This window comes from Balearica regulorum, chromosome 16 (assembly GCF_011004875.1).
Source record: "Balearica regulorum gibbericeps isolate bBalReg1 chromosome 16, bBalReg1.pri, whole genome shotgun sequence".
Lineage (NCBI taxonomy): Eukaryota > Metazoa > Chordata > Aves > Gruiformes > Gruidae > Balearica > Balearica regulorum.
In genome coordinates, this window is record NC_046199.1 from 613963 (window position 1) to 636464 (window position 22502).

Below are 22502 nucleotides of genomic sequence, written 5' to 3' on the forward strand. Positions count from 1 at the left end.
GGCTTGGAGGCAGTGGGAATGGTCCGATCCCCAGTGGTGTGCGGCCGGCAGCGTGGGGAGGCAGCAGGGAACAGCCCACATCACAGTGGGGATGCATCAGGGCATGCGGGCCCCAGGAGTATGTGAGGGAGCTCTGCTTGCCTTCGCTTCAAGCACTGACTGCATAAAATTAAGGTTTTTCCTGAATTTTATGGGTCTGTTTAAGTGAAACGTGAGCTTTGATGTCTCACCTACTGCAAATGCTGCCAAGGGCTGTTCCGAGAGTTCGCGGGGCTGGAGCGGAGTCCTGACAGCGGTGGGAGCTGGTGTAGGGGAACGGGGCCTCCCTGGCCTGAGGGCACGTGTGGCTCTCAGACTGTCAGGTACGATGACCCTCCGTGCTGGGTGCATGGAGGAGTTTTGCTCTGCCGAGCAGCATGTGGGCACCTGCTCCGATAAGGATGAAGGGAAGGAGTGTGGGAAGCTGCCAGGGTGCCCTGCTCCTCCACCCACAGCCAGGAGTGCTGGTCCTGGTCCTCCCCCATGGTCCCGAGGGCTCCTTGCCATGCTGCCGCTCTGGCAGCATGCTGCTGCGCAGGCTCTCCTCTTTCCGTGCTCTTTCTCTGCCTTCCCGCCCTTGCAGAGAGGACTAAGCAGTGAGGACAGCGTGGCCAGCCCAGGGCAGCAGCGTTGTCCTCTGCCCCCGCCGTGCCCTGCGCCAGGGCGATGGGGACACACGTGCCCACTGCCGGGGCTGGCTCAGTCGCAGGACTGTAGCTTGGTCCTGGCTGTAGTTGTTGAGGGCTGTGTCTTGGCAGAGTGTCTCGGGAATGGAGCCAGGCCCCACCTCCGTCATGCACATCCCATGGCGACTGCAGAGCCTGCTCGGAGACATGACGGAGGGTGGCACTTGTGTATTTTTAGCTTCTGCTGCATTGCATTAAGAGCTGGAAATGAGGGGTGTGGACACCCAGTGACAAGAATACAACAGCCCATGCTGTGCATGCCACCGATGGGGATTGCAGCTGCTGGAGAGGGTGGCTCAACAGCCTGCTAAAACGCTGTGTGTGGAACAAGCTGCCTTTTCTGCTCCTGTTGTGGGGCTCTGCAACCAGCAGCGCAGACAGATTGGGCCGGTTGTGCCAGCGGGACCATCTCGGGGAGGCAGAGCTGTGTGGTGGTGCCCACCTTGGGCTGCTGGCGCAGGGGCAGCCTGGCTGATGGCTTCAGTCAGTGCCGTGGGGGGGAGCTGAGCAGCTGGGGTGCTGGGCAGCCCCTGGCCTCTGTCTAAAGAGCATGGAAACCTTTGATGACCCTTGCAGTCAGGGACATCCCACATATAGGATCTCTGTGGGGTTTGGGCTGTGCCCTAGACCTAAATGCAGGGCTTCTGCAGAGGTGTCCAGCTGCTCCTGGAGGTCTATAGGGAGGCCAGACCCAGCCTGCAGCAAATGGGAGTGGAGCGGTGCTGGCACTTGTGTGCAAGATGGCATGTGGCACGGCCACTGCTGCTGGATCTGGTCCCGCTGCCCGGCAAGATTGCGTTGTGTGGATGTCGCCTGAGGCTGCTAGCCAGGGGAGCGGGCTTTGCTCTGGCGATGACCATTAGAAGGGCTCAGCCGTGGCCTCTTCGCAGGATGGAGCTGCCGTTCAGACCCTGAGGCTGGGAATGCTGTGCTCTTGGCTGGGGGGGAAAGCCTGCAGGGCTTGAGGCAGGGCCTTGAGGTGCAGGGTGGGCAGTGGGGTGGACATCAGGCTGTTGCTCCTTTCCCCTTCCCACCCCCAAACTCCTGTGGTGCTGCAGGGTTTGGGTATGGAGCAGGAGTGATCTGCTTTGTCCCCATCACACCTCCCAGCAGTGCTGGCCTGTGACTTCTGTCACTTGGGCCCAGGGCAGCCTCTCTCTGCTCCTGCCTTTCCGGGCATCGCGTGGCAAGCGCATAAACTGTAATTGGTGCCACCTTTACGGGCAGAAGGTGATGCTGGGCTGCCTGGCCGTGGGGTGGGAGCCCCAGAGTGCTGGAGGCAGGGAAGGTGAGGTAGTCTCACAGGCCATGGAGGGAGCGGGCTCTGGGTGTGTGATGGTTCCCTCCTGGCTGGGCACTGGCTGCTGGATCTTCTGCCCCATCCAGCCAAGCCCAACCCTTCTGCTGTTCCTCTCCCAGGTGCTTGGGCCCAGTTTTCTCTCGTCTTCACCCAGAGTTGCCTGCTCTTCTCCACTCTCACTTGCTCCGCAGGACTCTTATCCCGTAACATCCTAGTGTCATCCTGTCCTCACTGCCCTTTCCCTGTCCCCACCTTCTCTTTGCAGGCACCTGGCAGAGGCAGGGCGAAGGTTTTGGACCCGGCTCAAACCATGGGCAGTCCCACTGGCCCTGGGCTGGTCGTGGGGAAAATGTTGCTGAACTTCACTGCTCCTAAGCTCCCTACACACGTGCTAAGTGGAGTTTGTAAACTGTTCCTTCAGGTCCCTGCGAACCCAGCTCCGCTCTTTGCTGGAGGGCTTGGAGAGGGCCGGGGCGGCTGGTGCGTCTCGCAGGCTCAGCAGTGGGGAGAGGGCAGGGAGCACGTTGAGGACCAGGGGCAGGAGGCACTTTGCCTCGCATCTCCTGGTGGTGTTTTCCCCTAAGTCCTGAATAAAAACTGGGAAGTTGAGTCAAAATGGGACTGTAAATGAAATGAAAGAATTTTAAATTAAGGAAGCACACCATTAAGGCCCACCCTAACCTTGGCTTTGCCCTCTAATGGGGTCATGCAATTATAAGTGCTCTCTGTTAGCCTTTACAGCTCTCTGGGGAGGTTTTAAACATATTTTTTTCCCCTGACCTTCTCTTTGACAGTAGTTAGACGCATGGGACAAGACTTCATGCTCCAGCTGCTGCTGAGGGACTTGCTTTCCTGTATGAAATGTAATTTATAGAAGATTCCTCTGGGAATCAAAAAAATGTACAGACGTTACATAAAAGTGTATTCTGAAAATATAAAATCATTCCAGTCGTCACCAAAAACATGCCAGTTGAGAGGGAGCATGCAAAGGCACAGCTCTAATGATGAAAAGTGTACTGGGTGTATAGAGGCTGCTTGGGTATGGTACCACAAGTTCAGAGATGGGCATCACCCACCAGAACCTGGAAGTCATCGTCTTTACTTCCCCCCCCTCCAAAATACCCCAGAAAAACCAAACAGGCATGTAAGAGGATATGTAGAAGAGGCTGTTCCATGTAAAATGATGTTTTTCTTTAGTAAAAAAAGTTGTGGTAAGAAGAAGGACACATATTCTGGGAATTTAAAAGTAAACTTGTAACAAGGCAGGACTAAAAAAAATTTTAGGAGCCACTTGCTAAGGACACAGAGTCTAATAATAATTTTTTCCCCCAAATATCTCAGGACTAAAAAGCCTTTAAGAGGAATCACAGGGTAAATAAGCAATTGAGGTGTCAAGTGAGTGTTCATGGCTCTGGGTTGTTGACTCCCAACCCAGAGCCATCCCTGATGCCAGACACATGGGAGAGTTGCCCTTAAATTCTAGGGTTTGATAAAGACATTTTTGAGCAAAGTAACACAAGCCACCAGGCTTTGATGGTATTTACTCTAGAATTGTAAAGGAGCATGATGAGATGGTGGGAATCGCTAATAAATAGCATTAGGGTACGTCACCCATCAGGGCCACGTCCATGGGAGGGGAGTTGTAGCAAATGTGAAATTAAAGGCCAACAGGTTTACTTGGGTATTGAGTAAACCATTGGGAACTATAATAGACACTTTATCTATGAAAATACTACACTGGTGAATAGTCAGCGTGGCTTTTGTAAAGCAAAGTTAGTCCTTGCAATCTGCTGGGGATTTTAAAGATAGACATGTCGCAGTGGGGGGAGATTGGTCTGGACTGATACAGTGCTCATGGGCTCCCAAACAACTGCTGAGAAAGTTTCTCACCAAATGCTTTTAAAGAAGTTAAGTATTGTCCTGGTAAGAGGTCTTTCTGTGAATTAGTGACTGATTAAAGAATAGGAAGCAAAGTACAGGAAAAATGGCTCTGCTTTCACAGTGCAGAGCAGGGGAGAAGGCGCCAGCTGATTCTTGCAATCGTCTGAGGTGCTGAAAAGGAAATGGAGTCTGAAAAGTTGAAGAAAAGTCTTAAGATGTTCCAGGTTAATGCATATGAGGGAACCAGCCACGCGCATATCTTCACTCGGGGCTGTCCCGGCTCCTGGAGGAGACTGTAGAATGCTGGCAGAGGGTTTGGCATCTGCCTGCAGGCTGTCCCGGAGGCACGTTCAGCCGTTTGGAAAGGGAGAAGGAACAGAGCAGAAACCCTCCTGCTGCTGTGTGGTATCTCTCCGATACTGCGTGCTTTCCAACTGCCACCCCAAAGCTGGTGGGATTACAAGGGGTGCAGAGAAGGATAAGGCAGATGGTCCAAGAGCTGGCCCAGCCTGCCTGTGAGGTGACGGTGACTTGTCACCTCTAGCTTAGCTGGGCCAAGAGAGCTCTGCAGGGGAAGGATGTGATGGAGAACGCCAAAACGGTGAATGGCACAGAGTGGGTGACAAGGAAATCATACTCTCACACCTTGAGAACTAGAAGCCACTTAGGAGGGCAGCACGATTTAAACAAAATTAATGGGTAGTACCATACCAGTTTGTAGTACTGAAAGCCACCGGGCGCTTTGGTGCCCATGGTTACAGGTGGGTTCATGCAGCTGTTAGCTACCATGGTCTGGGTGCAGTCCTGCCGCTGGAGCTGCAGTCCGCCTGGGAGGATGGGGAGGCAGAGCACACCGCCTGCCCTGCCCCTCTCCTGACCCCCTCGGGGCCAGAGCACTGGCCTAGAGTGGCCCTTGGCTAGTCCAGAGCAGCCAAGGGTAGCCCACCTTGCCCACCTGCTGGAGCAAGTGTCCTGAGGCTGCAATTTGCCAGGTTTAGGCTCCTGAAGCTGGATGCGTTTCTCCCTTGTGAAGGGAGTCGGAACGTGGCAGTGTGTCACTGCTGGCTATTGCTGCAGACGTGGTGGCCAGTAGCCCAGGCAAAGCCGTGGGCAGCCTGATGGCTCGTGGAGACATGTGTCTCAGGCCGCTCAGCCTGGAGGTTGCTGCTGCTGCAGAGCTCCCCATGGTGCTGTGTCCCCATTGGTGTGACACGAGTCCTTCAGCTCCTCGCCGTTTGGAAGCGGAGGTGGTGGTTCCCTGCAGCACAGGGGCAGCACCTGATGCTCCAGCGCCAGTTGCACGGGGACGGTGGGCTCCTGCCTGCCACAAGGGACTGGCCGAGCTGCCGCAGGCAAGCTGCGAGTGTGCTTTGAAGCCACACAGGAGCACAGATAATGCTGGCACTGCTTTCTCAGGCTTTTCCTGTTGACGAGAAGCCAGGATAAACTGAACCTCATCAAGGGGAAGTAGGAAAAGCCCATTCCCTGGCTCGCAGCAGTGCGCCAAGCTCTGACTGCAAATTTGTACTCGGCAGCAGCTTGCCATGGACTTGTAGCAGCATGTCATGGAACCTTTTCCCCTCAAGACAAACCAAGCAGCCGTGGGTGCAGAAGGGTTTCTGGGGCTGGCAGTACCTTGCCCATAAGGCAGTTGGTGTGGAGGACCCTGGTTTCCCTGCACCTCTGTGCTTCTGCTGCCCGTGCAAGCCCTGGCCATGAGCTGCTCGGTCCCACAGGCTGGGGTTTGATGGCCCTTTTATGGCCTGGCCTGTCCCAGAAGCTTCTGGCTGCTCCAGCTGGAGGCAAGTGCTGCTGCCTGGTACCAACACTGCTTCCCAGACACAGCAGGCCATCACATCTGATGCCCACAGGGTGCCCCATGGCAAAGTGCTGGCACTGCTGGACCTGGGGGCTGGTGTGCTGGAGTGGACACATCTGTGCTCCCACCGTGATGGGTTTGCCTAGAGACTGGAGGGGCTGTTGGCATCCGAGAGGTGATGCAGGAGGAGCAGAGGGATTGCTTGCGTTTTCTCAGACCTTCTGACAGCTCGTGGTTGTTTCTATAAAGCATTCAACGTTGTGTTACAACGGGGCTTGTGGCAGGCTGGGATATCTTCATCAGCAATCACCGAAATGCCCTTTCCGATTTGCCTAAGCAGCACAACGCAAGCACGAGGCAGACCCCACAAAGTAGGTCACGGTTTGAGGCCTGCTCTCCTGACAGCTTTATCAGCCCATCTCATGCAGGGAGGCCTGAGGCTCCTGCGGGCAGCGGCCGTTCCAGCGGCGAGCGGGACCTGCCTGGGCTCCATAGCCTGGGTTGGAGCTGCAGATGCAGACAGCAGATGGGGCAGGGGGGAGCTTTGGACCACTTGGCTGGACTGCAGCGGTGGAAATCATGAGCCAGTTTTGGCACTCCCTGCTCCAGCTGGTTTGCTGGGAATTGCTGATGCACGCAACGAGAGGGACCCACGTCCCCATGCCTGGCCAGCGCCGCTCAGCTCCCCCAGGCACAGGCTGTCAGGGACAGAGCTGCGCCAGGTGCTCAGCGCTGCTCCCAGCCCATTCCTGGTCCAGGGCTGTGGTTGAGCCAGGGAATCCCTCTCTGGCAGGGCAGGTGACATCACCTGCTCTTGGACTGCACTGGAATTGCAATCTCCAGACCTGTTGTCGCTGGTTGGGTGGTCTGCCTGGAGGCAGACAACCCCTTGTGAGACTCAGGGCTACAAGCTGTGACTGGGAAGGAGTAGTTCACCCTCCTGCTGTGCAAGGATGCTGAAGATTTGCTTTCCGTCTGGTATCTGCACTTGGCTGCTGTTCAGCGCAGAAGCAAAAGGAGATCCAGGCTCTTGGGGGTCTGTGAGCTTTGTAGCTAATCCAGTAAATTGTTCCAGCTGATCCCCAGCTTGCAAGATCTGAGGAATGCAAAGGCTGGGACTGATCCTGTTGCTCAGCGGCAGCACCTACAGTGCTGCTTTTCTCCTGGCCCAGAATAGGTTCCCCTTAACTGCTTGGGTGCATCTTGATGGCTTGTCTGTGTGATGGGATGGCTGCTCTTCCCTGTCCCAAGCTGCTGGAGCAGACTGGCAGGAGGGGCCAGGGCAGAGTGCAGGAGGTGGCCGCATGCGGGCGGAGGTGTCGATGCAGCCTGCCTGGCTGATGCCAGACATGCTGGCACCCCGCTCACAGGTGGCTGCAGGGGCATCAGGGTCTTTTCCACTTTGCAGCCTGTTTCATTTAATGCTGCCATCTAATCCAAATCAGAAATCTGAGCATACAGAGTGCCCTGTGCCTAGAGCAGCCCGAACGGGCTCTAGTCTTTAGCCCATAGGATGTAAATATTTACATTCTCCTGCAGCTCTGGGGTATCTGCAGAGCCAGATGCACTGGGGGTCTGCGGGGCCAGGGCATCGCTGCCAGAGGCACTGGCACCTCAGTACCAGGGAAGCAGCTTGTGAAGGAACCAGCACCCCTGGCCTGGGGCAGCCATAGGTGCAGGGTGCCGGGGCAAACACTGTACCGTCCCCGCAGGCACGCCGCTGCGCAGTGCCTCCCAGGCCACTTGCCAGCCACCCCATGGCTTCCCTTGGAGGAGGTGCCACCTCCAGGCTGTCGGGATGGGCCTTGTCTCATGGGACAGCTCAGACTGCCTGTCCTGCCAGGGCAGTGGGCAGAGACCTGCCTGGGCGCCCGGCGGGCTCTCAGCAGTACCAGGAGGGATCGGTGCTGGCCATGTTCCCAGCTGCTCTCCGGGGCCCCCCAGACACAGGCAGAGAGAGGAGGGTGCAGTGTGCTGGCTGAGTGTGCAGGCAGGGCCAGGCGTTGCCTGTGCCGGGGTGCTGGGATGGGAACTAACAGGCAGAGCAGCTGAAGCGGAGCCCAACGTTACTTTCCCCATCCTTGCTGTACTCAGTTACGCTTCTGCTGACCCTTTGTGCATCCCTTGCTCTCTCCCCCTCTGGCAGTTGCTGCAAGGGATGTTTCAGGTTCCCGTGGCAAACTGTCACCCACAGCTCCCTTCCTCAGGCTGTCCCCTGCCAGCCGTGCCGGCCCGGGCTGCTTTCAAGGAGTCGGGGTTGCTGCTCATGAGCCTGGGCTCCTTATCGCAGATGCTTCTTTTCATGCTGTTTTCTGGCTGGGCCTGCCGCGGCGGAGCGTGCCGGGGAGGCAGCTGAATTCCTTTCGGTGACCAGTGCTGGAAAGTTCACAGGAAGTGAAGGAAGAGCCGGAGCAGGAAGAGCAGCTCTGCTCTCCTGGGCTGGAGGCAGCCCCGGCACCCAGCAGCTCCCGGGAAAGGTGCTGGTCTAACCCCCGCCTTCTGCCCCAAGCTCTGCCCCCAGTGACCTGGGGGCCTGCTTCTTGTAGCTGGAGGCTGCAAGGCATCCTTAATTCCCTCTCCCTGCCCTGCCGGGACAATGCCTGGCTCTGGGCAATGGGCAGAGGTGGCCTGGGCACGGGGTCGCTCTGCAGAGTGGTGTGTGGAGTGTGTGACCAAAGGCAGGACTGTGCTTGGGGGCACAGCAGAGGGGCCAGCCGCCTCTCTAACCCGTCAGCTTCTGTCGGACAGGGAAGGGGGGGGTCCTCGCCTTTGAGCTGCATCTGCATGTGGTAGCCATTAGCCATAGCCCCCCATACATTGAGGGACATTGCTCGCGCTGCACCCGCGTGATGAGAGCGTCCCCCCTGCTATTTCTATACGTGACATTTGCTTCACACACTGCCTTTCTGTTCTCTCTGCAGCTGCCAAGCTTAAAAGCGCTGAGCCGCTCCCCAATGTCGGATGCCTGGGAGTGCAAGGTGCAGGATCCCTTTGCCAGCAGCGAGGAGCAGGACGAGGTGCCCCACCAGGTGACGGTGGCAGACACGGACATGGGTGGCCAGTGCCAGTGCCCAGAGGAGGAGACCGACGGGGCTCCCCAGAAGCGGACAAGCACCCAGAACGGGATGCAGGACAGTGGGGGCGGGGGCACGGGGGTGAAGAAGAAACGGAAGAAAAAGGATCTGGGAGAGCAGGAAGGGGGAGAAAAAGCAGCTGTGGAGGTGAAACCAAAGAGGAGGAGAGAGCCTAAAGAACCAAAAGAGCCTAAAAAGGCTAAGGAGCCCAAGAAACTGAAGGAGCCCAAACAGAGGGAGGTGGCCAAGAAGCCCCGGAAACCTCGGGAACCCAAAGCCCCCAAGGAGCCTAAAGACAAGAAGAGCAGCTCGGAGCCTGCCACCAGAGCAAGACCCAAGAAGAGCAGGTGGGTGGTGGTGTGACCTTGTCTCTGTGCCTGGTGTGGATGGGGCTATGGGCTTGCAGGAGCTTCGGCAGAGAGAGCCGCTGGGCCACTGCATTGCAGGTTGCGCGGGCTCCCCGTGCTGAAGGCTGGACGTGCCAGCCCGGGGCCGGGAGGAGCTCTCTGGCCACGCAGAGACAGGACGGGTGGGTGCCCTTTTGGGGATGAGGCCTGTGAGACCCCAGATCCAGCAGAAGACCAAAGAGTCTTGGCCTCTCCTTGGCCTGGCCTTTGTGCCAAGTGTCCTGGGGGCAGAGGGACCGTAGGGAGGTGTCTCACCCGGACAGCGAGGTGCTGCATGGCAGAGGGCCTGCCGTACCTGTTTTGGGGCCCGGGCAGAGGGTGGGTGATTGATACAAACCTGACCCTGGGCTGTCGGTGCAAGCAAGTGTCCCCGCACGCCTGGGGGCTGGCATCCAGCCTCCCCTCGGCTCAGGTTTGGGAGGATGGTGGGGCACATGCCGTCTCCCCTCCCTCCCAGGCAGCAGGACCTGTCCCTCCCTCACAGCTGTGGAGCTGTGCTGGCAGCCAGGGCCGGCAGCGGGGGGAGGCCTGAGGACGCCCTTGTACTGCACGGCCCAACGCCACCGTCTCTGATAATTCCTCATCCTTTTAATTAACAGGCTGATTGGCCAGAAGCTCTGATTTCTTAGCTCTGATTTCTTTTTAATTGGGAATGTGTGCAGATAGCAGAGCGGGTCTCAACAGCACCAGTGTCATTTGGTTTACTGTCAGGGACTGGTGAGAATAAGTGTTTTTGGAGAGTCCTGTACAAAGCAGGCCAATCGATTGGAGCTGGGTCCTCCTTGTGTACTGAAAATAATCCATACGATGAGTATATTTCTACTGTAAATGGGATTAATACAGGAGCCAGCTGGGAATTTTTTACCAAACCCTTTCTTTGTTAGAGAACACCAGTTTAGTAGAGCTTCTCGAGGGCACTTTGGTGGAAACGGTCACCAGAATGGGGTGTGGGATCTGCCACTCCCTCCTGCCGTGGCTGCCCACAGGACACGTGTGCAGGGCGAGGACCGAGTCCCGGCTCTTCCACAGCCCTGCTCCTTCGGAGCTCACTGGCAGCCGGATCCTGGAGAGGCCAGGGCTGCAGAGCCAGTGCCAGGGCGGCCGTTAGTGCCATTGGCGTGGGCTGGTGGTGAACAGAAGAAGGTGTGGGGCAGCAGAGCTGCTGGCGGGGAGCTCAGCAGGGCTAGAGCTGGGCGCCGTGTCCCCGGCGGGTCCCTGAGCTGTGCAGTGCTGTCACTTCTGGTCTTCCTCGAGCTGGGGCTCTGCAGGAGAGGAAGCCAAGCCCCTGCGTCATTGTGGGCTGGTGAGAAGAGTAGATGGGGATGGACACATCAAGCGGACAGTGCCGGGAGGGTGAGGGGAGGGCTCCTCAAGGCCCCGAGGAGGGCTGCAGCAGGGCGGCTGGAGGTGGAGAGGGAAGGAGAGGGGCTGCAGGCAAGAAAGGAAAGGATGAAGCCCGTGTAAAGGCAGCATTGGGCACCAAGGAGGATCCTGGGATGAGGGATGCAGCTAGCAGCTTTTCCTAATGACGCCTCTGCTCCACCAGTAAGAAACTGCTGTGTGGGCAGTTCACAGAGGTCCACCCCTGCGGTGGGACCTTTGGTACCAGACCAAAGCAGGGGAAACCTGGGGAAGAGCAGACCGTGGAGGCTTGGGCTCCTGGAGGCACTCATGGCTCTTGTGCAGGAGCTTGTGCCCCCCTGGCAGGTCCCTTGGCTGCCAGCAGTGCCTTCACAGGGTGCTAAAGCAGCCCATGACAGTGTGACCTGCCGTGGGTGGCTGGTGGGCAGGTCACACTGCTAGACATGCGGATTGTGGTGGAGTAAACCCAGCTGCAGAGCTGGAGACCCTGGTCCCTCCTGCAAAGGCACGGCAGGGGCTGGGGGTACCAGGAGGGGGGCGAAGGGGAATCCGTTCACTGTGCTGGGGGCCAGCTTGCAGGGCCTTGGGGAAGAGGTCACTTCATGTAGAAAAGATCAGTTAATACAACTCCATAACACGTCATGCAGCCAGAAGAAACCATGTGTGGGAGCCTGGGAGTGCTACAAAGCTCTGGGACAGCTTTCCTGATGCCCCGTCCCAGCAGAGCCTGGGCCCGTGATGCTTCCTCCTGCTTACCTGCAGGATTTCCAGGAGGTCCTAGGTCCACCCCTGCTGCTTGGAAAGTCCAGCTCGTGGGTTCTCCATGCAGCTTCCCTCCCTCTCCGCAGCCCCTCTTTGAGCCTCTTCTCAGACTGTTGCCTCGGCCTCTGGGTCAGCCACCAGCAAATCCACCTACTGGTGTCAAGGTGGAAGCTCTGCAGGGAGCAGGGCTGTGTGTCCCTCTGCCCACCGCCAGAGACAGAGGCGGGGAGGTGGGCTGGGGGCCCCTGGCAGCGCAGGGAGGGAGAGGCGAGCGGCAGGCAGGGTAAGCACTCTGTGCGGGTGAAGTGATTGCTGGGAGTCCTCTAAGTGGCAGATAATGGTGGCGTAATTTCTTCTAAATTATTTCTAATCATAGCCAACTACTGTTTCATGAATGAAGCAGTTGTTAATTGTGACTTACAAATCAATATCTTGGGAGTTATTGCTCGGGTGGAAGCAGCGCTCGCAGTGCATTTTCAGTGCCTCTAATTGAAGCGCGGGTGCACGGCCAGGGCATTTTTGGCCTGAACAGCGGATTTTTAACTGCTTGGTTTTTGCCGGTCCCAGGCAAGCAGTGATTTTTCTCATGAAACGGGGGTAAAATCTAGACACGGCTTTGAAACTAACTGTTCCTCTGCCGCTGTGCAGGTCTGGGATGTGGAGGGGGTGGATGGTGGGGCTGTGGGTGAGGAAGGGGATGTTGCTCAGCCAGGGACAGGCACCAGCTCTTTCAAATCTTTCCCTTAACAGTGTTCCTTGCAGAGGGCAAGGACGGACGGGTGTGTTGGGAGCAGTTGTTTCTTACCCTGGTGCTTCCTAGGCACTTACTCTTGCGCAGGCAGGTTGTGGTGGGTGCGGGGTGCAGGAGGAGGCCAGTGGGACGGCCGGTGCTTCTCAGACTGGGCTAGAAGGTTTATGTCTAGGGTGCCAGGACACAGGTTGCCTCTGGAGCTGCTGAACCATATTCCTGACTTTTGTCAGTACAGGACGTGTTTGTGAGTGCTCTGCTCGGAGCAGGCACCTTGTTGTCCTGGCCTGCTGGGGTTGGTGATGGGGAGGTGCTCCTTGCGCCCGCAGTGGACATAGGTCCCTGTCTCGGTCTCCCAGCTGTGGTGCAGGACCTGCCTTCACTATGGAGACTTCATGATCACCCTGCCTGGAAGGAAGAGGTTGGTCTCATTCCTCCCAGCTCATCACCATGCCTGAGCCACTGTCCAGAGTATCCTGACTTCACGCATCTGGGCTCCCCATGCCGAAGGAGCAGTGAGGGCTGGCCATGAGCAGCACCCCATCTCCCTCAGCCCCTGTAGGGCTGTTCCCTTGGCTGGTGGGAGCCCCCGGTCCCTTTCTGCCCCACACCAGGCCAGGGCAGGTGGACCCTTTCATCCCAGTGTGCCAGAATTGGATGGAGAAACACTTGATGGTGATTAATGAGCATCACCGACTGGGATCCCCAGTGCTGGGGGAGGCCCTGGGAGCCTGGAGCTGCCTCTGGGTGGTCCAGCGGGAGCAGAGCCCTGTGTGGGTGCCTGCTGGCTCTCCCCAGGATCCCTAGGACAAGATCTAACTGTCAGTCTGTCTTGGCAGCAAGGACACCCCTGTGGAGAAGAAGAAGAAAGGGAAGAGGAAAAATGAAATACCAGTGGACAGTTTGGATTTGGATCAGGATCTCCTGAGCCCATCCATGCAGAGCCCAGAGGAGTCTGCAGAGTCGGCCGACAGCCAGGTACGTGCAAAGCCCTCGGCTGGCTGTCGATGGGGAAAATCCCAACTGCCTCTGAGTGGGAAAAGAGCTGGGCCCTGGGGTGAAGCGATCAGAGAGCACTTTCAGCAGTGTGGCTGGCAGACCCCGGACCCGCAGGGGAGCTGATAGCTGATAGCTGATAGCTCCCCTGCGGGTCCGGGGTCTGCCAGCCACACTGCTTAAAGTCGGCTGGTGGCACTGGGTTGGGCGCATGCTGCTGCCCTGGGTGCTGCACGTCCCTCAGCCTTGAGTTTCCCTCTCCATGGCTCCTGGCAGCTCCCCTTTGCCGGCACAGCACGGGGATGCAGGTCGGCCCCGCAGGGCTGGGGAGCTGCGCGTGTCTCTGCAGGGCTCCTCTGCTTCAGGTCTCGGGGCTGTGTGGGTCATTGATGGAGACCCCCGGCACTGCGGTGATGGGTTTACCTCCAAGGGCTGCCTGTTCTTCCCACCACCTCCGCCCCACTGGGGCAGGGTTGGGCTGGACATCAGGCAGCCCTAGAGCTTCCTCTCCTCTGTTCAAGCAAGGAGGAGGTCCTTGGTCTACCTGGCTCCCCCATGACTGCATTTTTCATCCCACACACAGAAACGCCGCTCAGGAAGGCAAGTGAAGAGGAGGAAGTACAACGAGGACCTGGATTTCAAGGTGGTGGATGATGATGGCGAGACAATAGCTGTGCTGGGAGCTGGGCGAACCTCTGCGCTCTCCGCCTCTACTCTGGCATGGCAGGCAGAGGTAGGGCTGGATGTGGGACTGGGGTAATGGGACCTCCCACCTCCCACAGGGTGTCCCAAGGGTGTCAGTGCCAGGGTTCGAGGAAGTGGGGGATCCCAGCACAAGGATAGAGTGAGGATGTGTCTGTCTGGGAGGGCGCAGGCTGGCTTTCCAGGCACTGTGAGTGCACAAAGAGATGGGCAAGGGGCGTGCAGGTCCCACTGTCCCCCTCCTGCTTGGAGACTAAGGCCTCCGGAACATGTCTTGTAGCTGGATGTGTCCCTGAAGGCATGACCCACCCATTGCCATGCCCACCTGTGGCTCCTGTCTCTGTAGCTCCTGTCCAGGAGGTTAGTCTATTATTTTGGCTCTGCTAGCTGAGGGCTTTCTAGCTGCCAGGTCATCGGTTTCTGTCCACATTGCTGCTCTCCACCAGTGCCTCAGAGTACAGACATGCCCAGCCTGACACCTGCCAGCCAAGCTGATCTGCTGGACGGCATGGCAGGGATCTGGGCAGCGTGGCGGGGACCAGCCAGTGTTGCTGCAGTTTGGGCCTCGCTGCCCTGCCTCCTCCTCTATCCACTGGTCAGCGCTGGCTCCTGCTGGTCTGCGTGTTGGATCCCGCAGCTCATTCCCTCTCTCTGGCTGCTGACAGATATTAGTGATGATCACTGATTGTTTTCATAGTGTTCCCTAGTCCCTCTCTAGTCCTCTCTTCACAAGCCCTTGGTGTGGGTGTTAGCTCTGTTGTTAAGCCAGTAAGTAAGACCTGGCCTGATGGTCCCTGCGCAACCGCACCCCCGCAGGAGATGCTGCCGGTGCTGCTTCAGCAGCTGCCCAGGGCCGTGTCCCAGCTGGGCTCCTGGCAGCCATCTCTCCAAGTGAGATTTTCGTAACAGCAGGTGGGAATGGGTTGCCTTTGGCATGTGTGCATGCTGCCACCCTGCTCTCCTCTTAGTCCCAGACTTCCACCTCAATTTGTCCTGCTCTAGATGAATTATTAAGGCTGGTGTCTGATGGCAGCAAGGCTCCCAGCTGAGTGGCTGCTCTGGGCTCCTGCCAACAGGCTTGGCCAGGCCTGGCCATGGCTGCTCCCGGGGTCGGGACTGATTCGGCAGGGCAAGATGGGAGTGCTGAGGCCTCAGGACTGCTCTCCCCATGGCCTGGACTTGCAGCTTTGGATCCTGGCCACGTTCCTCAGCAGCTCTCTGGGGTGGTACAGGGCTCCTCCGGTAGCCCACAGACTGCCAGCAATGAGCCATGGACCTGTGTAAGCTGGCTGGGCTGCAGGTCAGCGTGGGAGCTCCCAGCCACGGGGCACTGGAGGTGGCTGCGATGGCAGCACTGTGCCCTCGAACGTCTTCACACAAACCCTTTGTGGCCAGGGTCAAGCTGGAGCAAGCAGTGCCAGGGTGGATGGCCGGGCATGGGGAAACGGGCACTGCGCAGTGACCGCAGCGGGAGCGTCTCTGCACGCTCCCCTCACCCGCATTACCCTGGCGTGGGGCAGAGCTCCCCAAATAGGGCAGAAATCCCCCTCTGGGCTGCAGGACTGGAGCTGAGGGGCCCGGACAGAGCTGCTGTTGCCCTGCTCGCTGTGTTGCAGTGCTGGGTCCAGCATCCTGCCCCCCCACCGCAGGGGGGTGCCGAGGCAGAAGGTCGTCTGAGGGCTGCGACAGGGAGCGGTGCTGCAGCCCTGGGCACCGCCTTGGGTTTCCCAAACCCTTTTGGGTGCGTGGTGTGGGATGCCCTGGCGCTCTGTCCCTTCGCAGCCTGCCCTGTGCCTTTCTCAGAGGGGTCCTTCTAGTCTGCAAAGGGACATCACAGGGCTGCTTTGCCTTGGACCAGGCTCTGCCTCTGTCTGAGGGAGATGAAGGGTCCTCCTCCTCCTTTCTGCTCTGCACTTTGCTCTTCCTCCTGCTTCTGTACCATCTCCCAGCCAGGGCGGAACTGATACTTCTAATGCTCAAGCAAGCTCCACATTTTTGCTGTCGGTCCTCTACCCTTAATCTTTCTGTGCGTCTCCTGCTACAGCGCAGACAGGCCCAAGCCTGGCTCTCTTGTCCCTTGGCATTTGGTGGGGCTGGTCCTGCCACAGCACGTGGCCAGGAGACCCTTGACGGTCTCCCCCTTGCCCTGTGCTTGCTGTCTCTGAGCTGGAAGCAGGACAGTGTTGGGGCCACCTCCAGCAAAGCTCGTGTGCTCAGCCTGAGGGAGTGGGAGCCCATGGGTGGCAGCAGAAGGTCTCTGCGGCCTCGTGGGGTGATTTCCTTATGGCAGAGTTGAAGCCTGCAGTGGGAAGGAGGTCGCACGTTGAGCCTGCTGGGAAGAGCTGCATGAACAGCGGTGGGGCTGAGGTGCTGTTGCCCGTGTCCTGTGGCCACGGAGGATGCCCGTGGCAGGGCCCAACAGCCCTGCTCTGCTGTGGCCCTTGGGGCCGTCCAGCACTGTAGGGTTGTATAAATGCCAAGGCAAGTCAGAGATCTGACATGGAGGGTGGCTAGGAGCAGGAGATGTGCATGTTTAGGTGCATTTCCTTCCTTGAGTTTTGGGGCAGAAGTGCCCATGCGGCCTCCTCTTTTCTGGGAGACTTGCCACCCTCTCTGGCTGCCCTGGTCTAGTTGGAAGGACCAGCACAGCTAAACACGACAGTGCTGTGGCCTTGCTGGCCCGGGGAGTGCAGGTGGAGGGCTGGTGCAGCTGGGCGCACAGCACCTGCACCCTCGCACCCAGCAAGGGTTCCCTGAGCGCAGCTCTCCCGGCTCCCACTGTGCTGGCTCTGGCTGGTGGGCTGGGAGAGGAGCAAGCGGCCGCTGTGCTGGGAGGGTGCCAGAGGCCGAGCCGCACGATGAGCTGGGAAAACAGCACTCTGCTCTCCTGTCCCCAGGAGCCTCCTGAGGATGATGCCAATATCATCGAGAAGATCCTTGCCTCCAGGATGGTGCAGAAGGAGGTGAGTGCAAAGATGTCAGTGGGGCTGGAGGTTCCTGGGCAGAGGAGATGGGACCTGGCTGCCTTGTGCAGCAGGGACATGAGACATAGCAGCAGTTGGTGCTGCTGTGCCATTCCTTGCACTCGCTCTTCGCAGGGTGCTGCTGGGATGTGCATGGACTGGCACCTTTCTGGGTTGGGGATCAACATGGTGCCTCCCCTGCCCTGGGCACCAGAAAGCCTCTGGAGAGGAGTCAGGCCTGGGCTGATACCCAGGAGGTGTTTGAGTCCCGTGTGCTCACGGGGGGGGGTCTCACACCACGTTCCCCGGGGCCACTGAGCCTCTGGGGCAGGCAGCACGCCGAGTGCCTGGCCATCCTCGCTGTCCATGGGGCTCAACCTGCCTGGAGCCTGTGGCCGGGCAGGGGTCACCTGTCTGTGCCCAGGCCACAGAGGATGCCCCCCGCTTTCTGCACAGGCTCTGACTGTCACTAACTCTCCTTCCCTTGGTTTCAGGCTCATCCCGGAGGCCTGACGTTTGAGATGGAGGAATTCTACGTTAAGTACAGGAACTTGTACGTGCACCATTGTGGTTCTCTGTGCCACGGCAGCGGGCCCTGTGCATGCAGGAGCGAGGGCTGTGCGCTCGCACCTCCGTCCCATCTTCAGCTGCAGCCCCAGCATCACTGTCTCGCTGCCCCTGTCCTGCTGAGCCAGCCCCGGCGGTGGGCAGCAGGAAAGCTGCTGCAGCCGCAGCACTCAGACCTGGCCATGGCTTCCTCCAGTTCGGGGTTTCACAGGGCGAGGTGTAGGCTGAGTGTTCCTGGGTGGCTGGGAGATCCCTGCTGGTCTGCATGGTGGATGGGGTTGGGCCCAAATGCCTCTGGTCACCTTTTGTTGATTTTTTTTTTTCCCTCTGCAGCTCCTATCTCCACTGTAAATGGGCGACTCTGGAGGAGCTGGAGAAGGACCCCAGGATCTCCCAGAAGATAAAGCGCTTTCGGAACAAGCAGGCTCAGATGAAGCACATTTTCACAGAGGTGAGAGCAGAGCACAGCAAGCAGCTGTGCCTGACCCCAGCACGCCTGGTCTTGGTGTGGTCCTGAGCAGACCAAGAGCTGAGTGCTGCCCTGGAGACTGGCTCCAGTGCCAAAATTCAGGGCTGGGGGTGAGGAGGCAGGGCTCACTGTGCGGCTGTGCCTGCCCTGCCTCAGCTCTGCTGTGGCTCAGTGATCCCAGGGTGCTGCCCAGGCCCTGCCTGTGCCCCCTTGCTGACACCATGGCCATGCCCAGGAAGATGTAGTTGGAAAGCTGGGGGTGTGTGTCAAATTTCTCACTCCCGAGTCTGTTTGGGGTCTTTCCCAGGATGCAAAGAAAAAGCGTGTGTTGGAACACACTGTACCACTAACAATCTAGCAAGGAGCAAAAGCTCTGTGACTAACTGGGGCTCGGGGAGCTGTGAACACAGAAGCCTGTTTTTTCTCCTTCCCAAGCCCTAGACGTGTCTCTCCGAGGACCACGGCTAGTCTAAAGCCTGCTCCTCCCCAGGTGTTCCTGGCAGGAGGACGAGCCCTGGCCTCATCAGCGGTTGCTGCTGGTGGCTGCTGAGCTGAAGGTGGGGAGAGAGAGAGGCAGAGACAGAGAACAAGGTGTTGTCCCTTGCACAGGAGAGGAATTCATCGGGTTTGATGTGCGGCTTTGTGCCCTGGCAGTCACAGCTCTGGGTGCTGCACGTGAGCTGGCGCGTACAGCTCAGGGCTTTGTACCTTGGGGGCAGATGGGCTGGAGAGGACATTCCTGCCTCCCAGCAAGGGCAGCATGGAGCCTGCGGCCGCTCCAAAGCAAGAGTTTTGCCTTCTGCAGGGCTCCTGTGTCCTCCCTGCCCAGAGACAGATGTCGCATACCTGAGTCCAGGGCACTTGGTGTGTTGCGCACGGCTAGCAGCATCCTGGGGACAGATGTCCCACAGCTGTTTACTCATGCCTGCCATCTGTTTAACCCTGGAATCACCTTGAACTTACCTCTCTTTTTACTCTTCGCTGTCACAGCCTGATGAGGATTTGTTCAACCCGGACTACGTGGAGGTAGATCGAATTCTGGAGGTGGCTCACACGAAGGACCCTGACACCGGGGAGGTGAGTGGCTCCATTGCTCGCTTGCCCCATGGACGGAGGGAGGCTTGGCAAGAGGCTCAGGCCCATGACGTGCATTGCATGTCATCTCTGAGCACCCCGAGGCCTTCCCAGCCTTGCACGGCCTCAGCCCCATCCCTGGGGGTAAATGGAGCGCTGCTGACCGTCCCTGTGACTCGCTCGCAGTCGCAGGCTGCACCCACATGCTGGGGCTGAGCGGCTGTGAGCCCTGCGCCGTCTCTGAGCCGCATGCTGGGGCTGAGTGACTGTGAGCCCTGCGCCGTCTCTGAGCCCGTCTCTCCATGCTGCAGGAGGTGACTCATTACCTGGTGAAGTGGTGCTCGCTGCCCTATGAGGAGAGCACCTGGGAGCTGGAGGAGGATGTCGACCCAGGGAAGATTAAAGAGTTTGAAGCCCTCCAAATCCCTCCAGAAACCAAGCACATGGTAACGTACCCAGAGGTAACGTACCCGGCTGGCAGCTCACTGCCCTGGGCAGGCGGGGACTGTCTCTGTCTTGCCGAGGTCCAGCAGTGCTGACCTTCTTGTCCCTGCTGCCGCAGTGCAAACCCCATATCCTCCCCTCTGGATGGGTTAGTTAGCAGGATCTGAGGGTGGGATCCAGAGGCCAAGACCTTGCTGTAAATCAGCTGTCAATGACTGTTCTGAAGTGTTGTCCTGATGCGCAGCCCCAGAAGCAGGGTCTGGCCTCACTGAGCGTTAGCCTCTTCCTCTCCATGGACCTTGCTCCTGCTCTCTCCTCTTAGGAGCGCCCGGCATCTGAGTCCTGGCAGAAACTGGAGAAGTCCCGGGAGTATAAGAACAGCAACCAGCTGCGGGAGTATCAGCTGGAGGGAATGAACTGGCTGCTCTTTAACTGGTATAACAGGTGAGGAGGGGCTGGAGCCCTGTGCTTCCAGGGGGAGTCCTGCTGGCCCCTGTGTGTGGTCATGGGAGCAGCAGAGCTGGGGGAGCAGAGCTGACAAACAGGGGCCTGACAGAGCAGCCGCTGAGACCTTCCAGTGCTGGAGCAGGCAGGCAGCTGCCTGAAAAATCATGTTTGGTTTAGCTTTGCAACTGAGTCTTTAGGAATGTTTCTCCCTGGTAAATGCTCATGAGTCTTGGAGACAGTAGGCCTTAGATGTGGGTCCAAGATACACCTGATTTTTGTGTTGGCCAGGCTACTGGTGACCCATTCCTGTGGCAGGAGTGCAGGAATATGCATGTTCTCAGCTGCAGCAGCCCATCAGATGCATCTTTCACTGGCTAGCATGCACCAAAGGACAGCATCTTTCACACTAACTTTGAGTCCATCATCTTGCAAGAAACTGGATGGTCTGGCTTACCCAGACTGGTCTGGCCACTGTGCCGATGTCCCCCCAACCTCCATGCTGTAGGGTCAGAGAGGTGTGGGAGGAGGTGATGTGCCTGACATCCCTTCGAGGAGATGGTGACAGGGTGGTTCCTGTCCCTGAGAGCCACGTTCACCTGCCCCTGTCCATCCCTGCAGGAAGAACTGCATCCTGGCTGACGAGATGGGGCTGGGGAAGACAATCCAGTCAATCACCTTCCTCTCAGAAATATTCCTGATGGGGATCCATGGCCCCTTCCTCATCATCGCACCTCTCTCCACCATCACCAACTGGGAGAGGGAGTTCCGCACCTGGACAGAGATGAATGCCATCGTGTACCACGGCAGCCAGATCAGCCGGCAGATGATCCAGCAGTACGAGATGGTGTACAGGGACACCCAGGTGACTGACACACAACACTCCTAGGATGCGTCCCCCAGCCCTGGCTTCCTTTACTTGGGAAGCACTGAGCTGCACGTGGAGCTTGTGGTTCATCTGGAGAGGGAAGGGTGGTCTTTTAGGACCCCTTTGCTGGCATGGGCTCAGGGTGCACTGTGTGTGAGCGAAGAACAGGCCCAACTCATGCAGAAAGGGGAAAATGCAGCAGAGCCCCAGCTGCAGTTCTTGTCCAGGCCTGTTTGCCTGCCCTTAAGCAGTGTCTGGTTTGGACAGACGCAGCCTGCGGCCGGCGAGGAGGCTTGCAGGAACCTGACCGCTGCTTGAGAGAGATGAATCTGGGGAAACCCCACCTAGGAGCCAGATGCTAACACTGATATGTTGACAGGATGTCTGACAGTGTCCTGCCACCCTGCAGGAGTCAAGCGCTGCGTATGGTTTATGTCTCCCTAGGGTAACCCTCTCCCTGGGATCTTCAAGTTCCAGGTGGTTATCACCACCTTTGAGATGATCCTTGCTGACTGCCCGGAGCTGAAGAAGATTCAGTGGCGCTGCGTGGTCATTGACGAGGCACATCGCCTGAAGAACAGGAACTGCAAACTCCTGGAGGGGCTGAAGCTCATGGCCCTGGTGAGCACATTCTGCCCAGGTTCACGGGAGAGCAGGGTGGGCCAGAGATGGCCATGCCTAGCAGTCAGGTGCCACTGCCAGCTGCTCAGGCCCAGTGCCAGGGCTGAGAGCTCCCTGTCAGAGGGAAAACCATCCAGGACCCATCGGGTCGTGGAAGCAGTGCCAGTGATGGGGGCCCTTCAATGATGGCCCCCCGCAGCCATCACAAACTCCTTTTTGCTGAAGCGGAGTGTTAGTCCACAGCAGGCCAAGTCCCCCCGTGCCTTCCCATCCGTGCACGCTCCCTGGCAGAGCACTGCCCGGCCTTGCAGCACAGCTTAGGCTGCTGCAGCACATGGAGGCAGTTGCTGACCAGCCGTGCACAGCATCCTCTGGCCATGGTGTGCTTGTACCCTGTGGCGAGCAGGGCTGCAGTATTTGAGCTGGTTTCTTACTGCTCTGCAAACATGGGACCAGTCTGGGCCAGGGAGGGAGGTGCAGGACTGTGCGTGGTGAAAAAGGGATCAATGAGCTGCTCTGAGATAGGAATTTGGATGTCAAGCTCCTTTCCAGCCCTGGGAAAGGCAGCGCTGTTGTTTGCTGGACCGAGAGCCATCAGGCCTATTGGATCTCCCAGCCCTACCCAGCTCCATCACACTCACCTGTAGCTGGGCCAGGTCTTCAAAAATTACGTCTTGTGTCTCCAGTTCCCAAAGACCCTGCTGTTTCCCCGTGACCTTGTGTCTTGTGCAGGTCCCTGCTGGGTTGTGAGCAGCCTGGGGCAAAGCGGGATTGCTGCTGGCTCTCCTTCCTAACCATCACCTTCCTGTGTACAAGTCCTGTGGGAGCCTCCCACCTTACAGTTGCCCTTCTTTCATAGCTGGTGACTCTTGGGGACGGTCCCTGCAGGGCAGGGGCTGGGCAGGAGGATTAGCCTGAGCGGTGAGTGAGCGCCCAGGTCTCTGGCACTGCTGGGACAGAGCAGCACGTGGTGCATGAAGCCAGAGCCCGTGGTGTCGGCACATGGAAGGGAGTGCCTTCTCCTTGAGGGGTCATCCGCCTCTCACACCCCCAGGACTCAGGGGGTTGTCTGGGCCCCTGTCTTATTTTATTGCGTGTGTTCCTATGTGGTGAACCTCTAATAAAAGCCCCTCCTTGTTCCCAGTGCACACTCGATACAGTCATACGTCCCCCTGCTGATTTTGGAGCACCCTGCTCACGCTGGCCCTAGCAACAGGTCCCTGATGCCCCTCAGTATCCCAAGGCTCTGGGCCATATTCCCTCTTGTTCTACCCAG

The 22502-nt window shown here is 58.3% G+C and overlaps 1 protein-coding gene across 17 annotated transcripts in view; it reads left to right on the forward strand.

Annotated features, from left to right (window-relative positions):
* Positions 1 to 22502, forward strand: part of CHD6 (chromodomain helicase DNA binding protein 6) — a 90482-nt gene that overhangs the window by 35138 nt on the left and 32842 nt on the right. For 13 of the 17 annotated variants that reach the window (XM_075768855.1, XM_075768851.1, XM_075768852.1 and 10 more), the window contains 11 exons: positions 8647 to 9146; positions 12918 to 13056; positions 13658 to 13807; positions 16674 to 16739; positions 17234 to 17292; positions 17640 to 17757; positions 18766 to 18852; positions 19161 to 19310; positions 19616 to 19737; positions 20359 to 20602; positions 21050 to 21226. In XM_075768855.1, coding sequence (XP_075624970.1) covers positions 8647 to 9146; positions 12918 to 13056; positions 13658 to 13807; positions 16674 to 16739; positions 17234 to 17292; positions 17640 to 17757; positions 18766 to 18852; positions 19161 to 19310; positions 19616 to 19737; positions 20359 to 20602; positions 21050 to 21226 — 1812 coding nt within the window. The remainder of the gene's footprint in view (positions 1 to 8646; positions 9147 to 12917; positions 13057 to 13657; positions 13808 to 16673; positions 16740 to 17233; positions 17293 to 17639; positions 17758 to 18765; positions 18853 to 19160; positions 19311 to 19615; positions 19738 to 20358; positions 20603 to 21049; positions 21227 to 22502) is intronic. The other 4 variants (XM_075768856.1, XM_075768860.1, XM_075768847.1 and 1 more) reach the window with 1 other exon arrangement.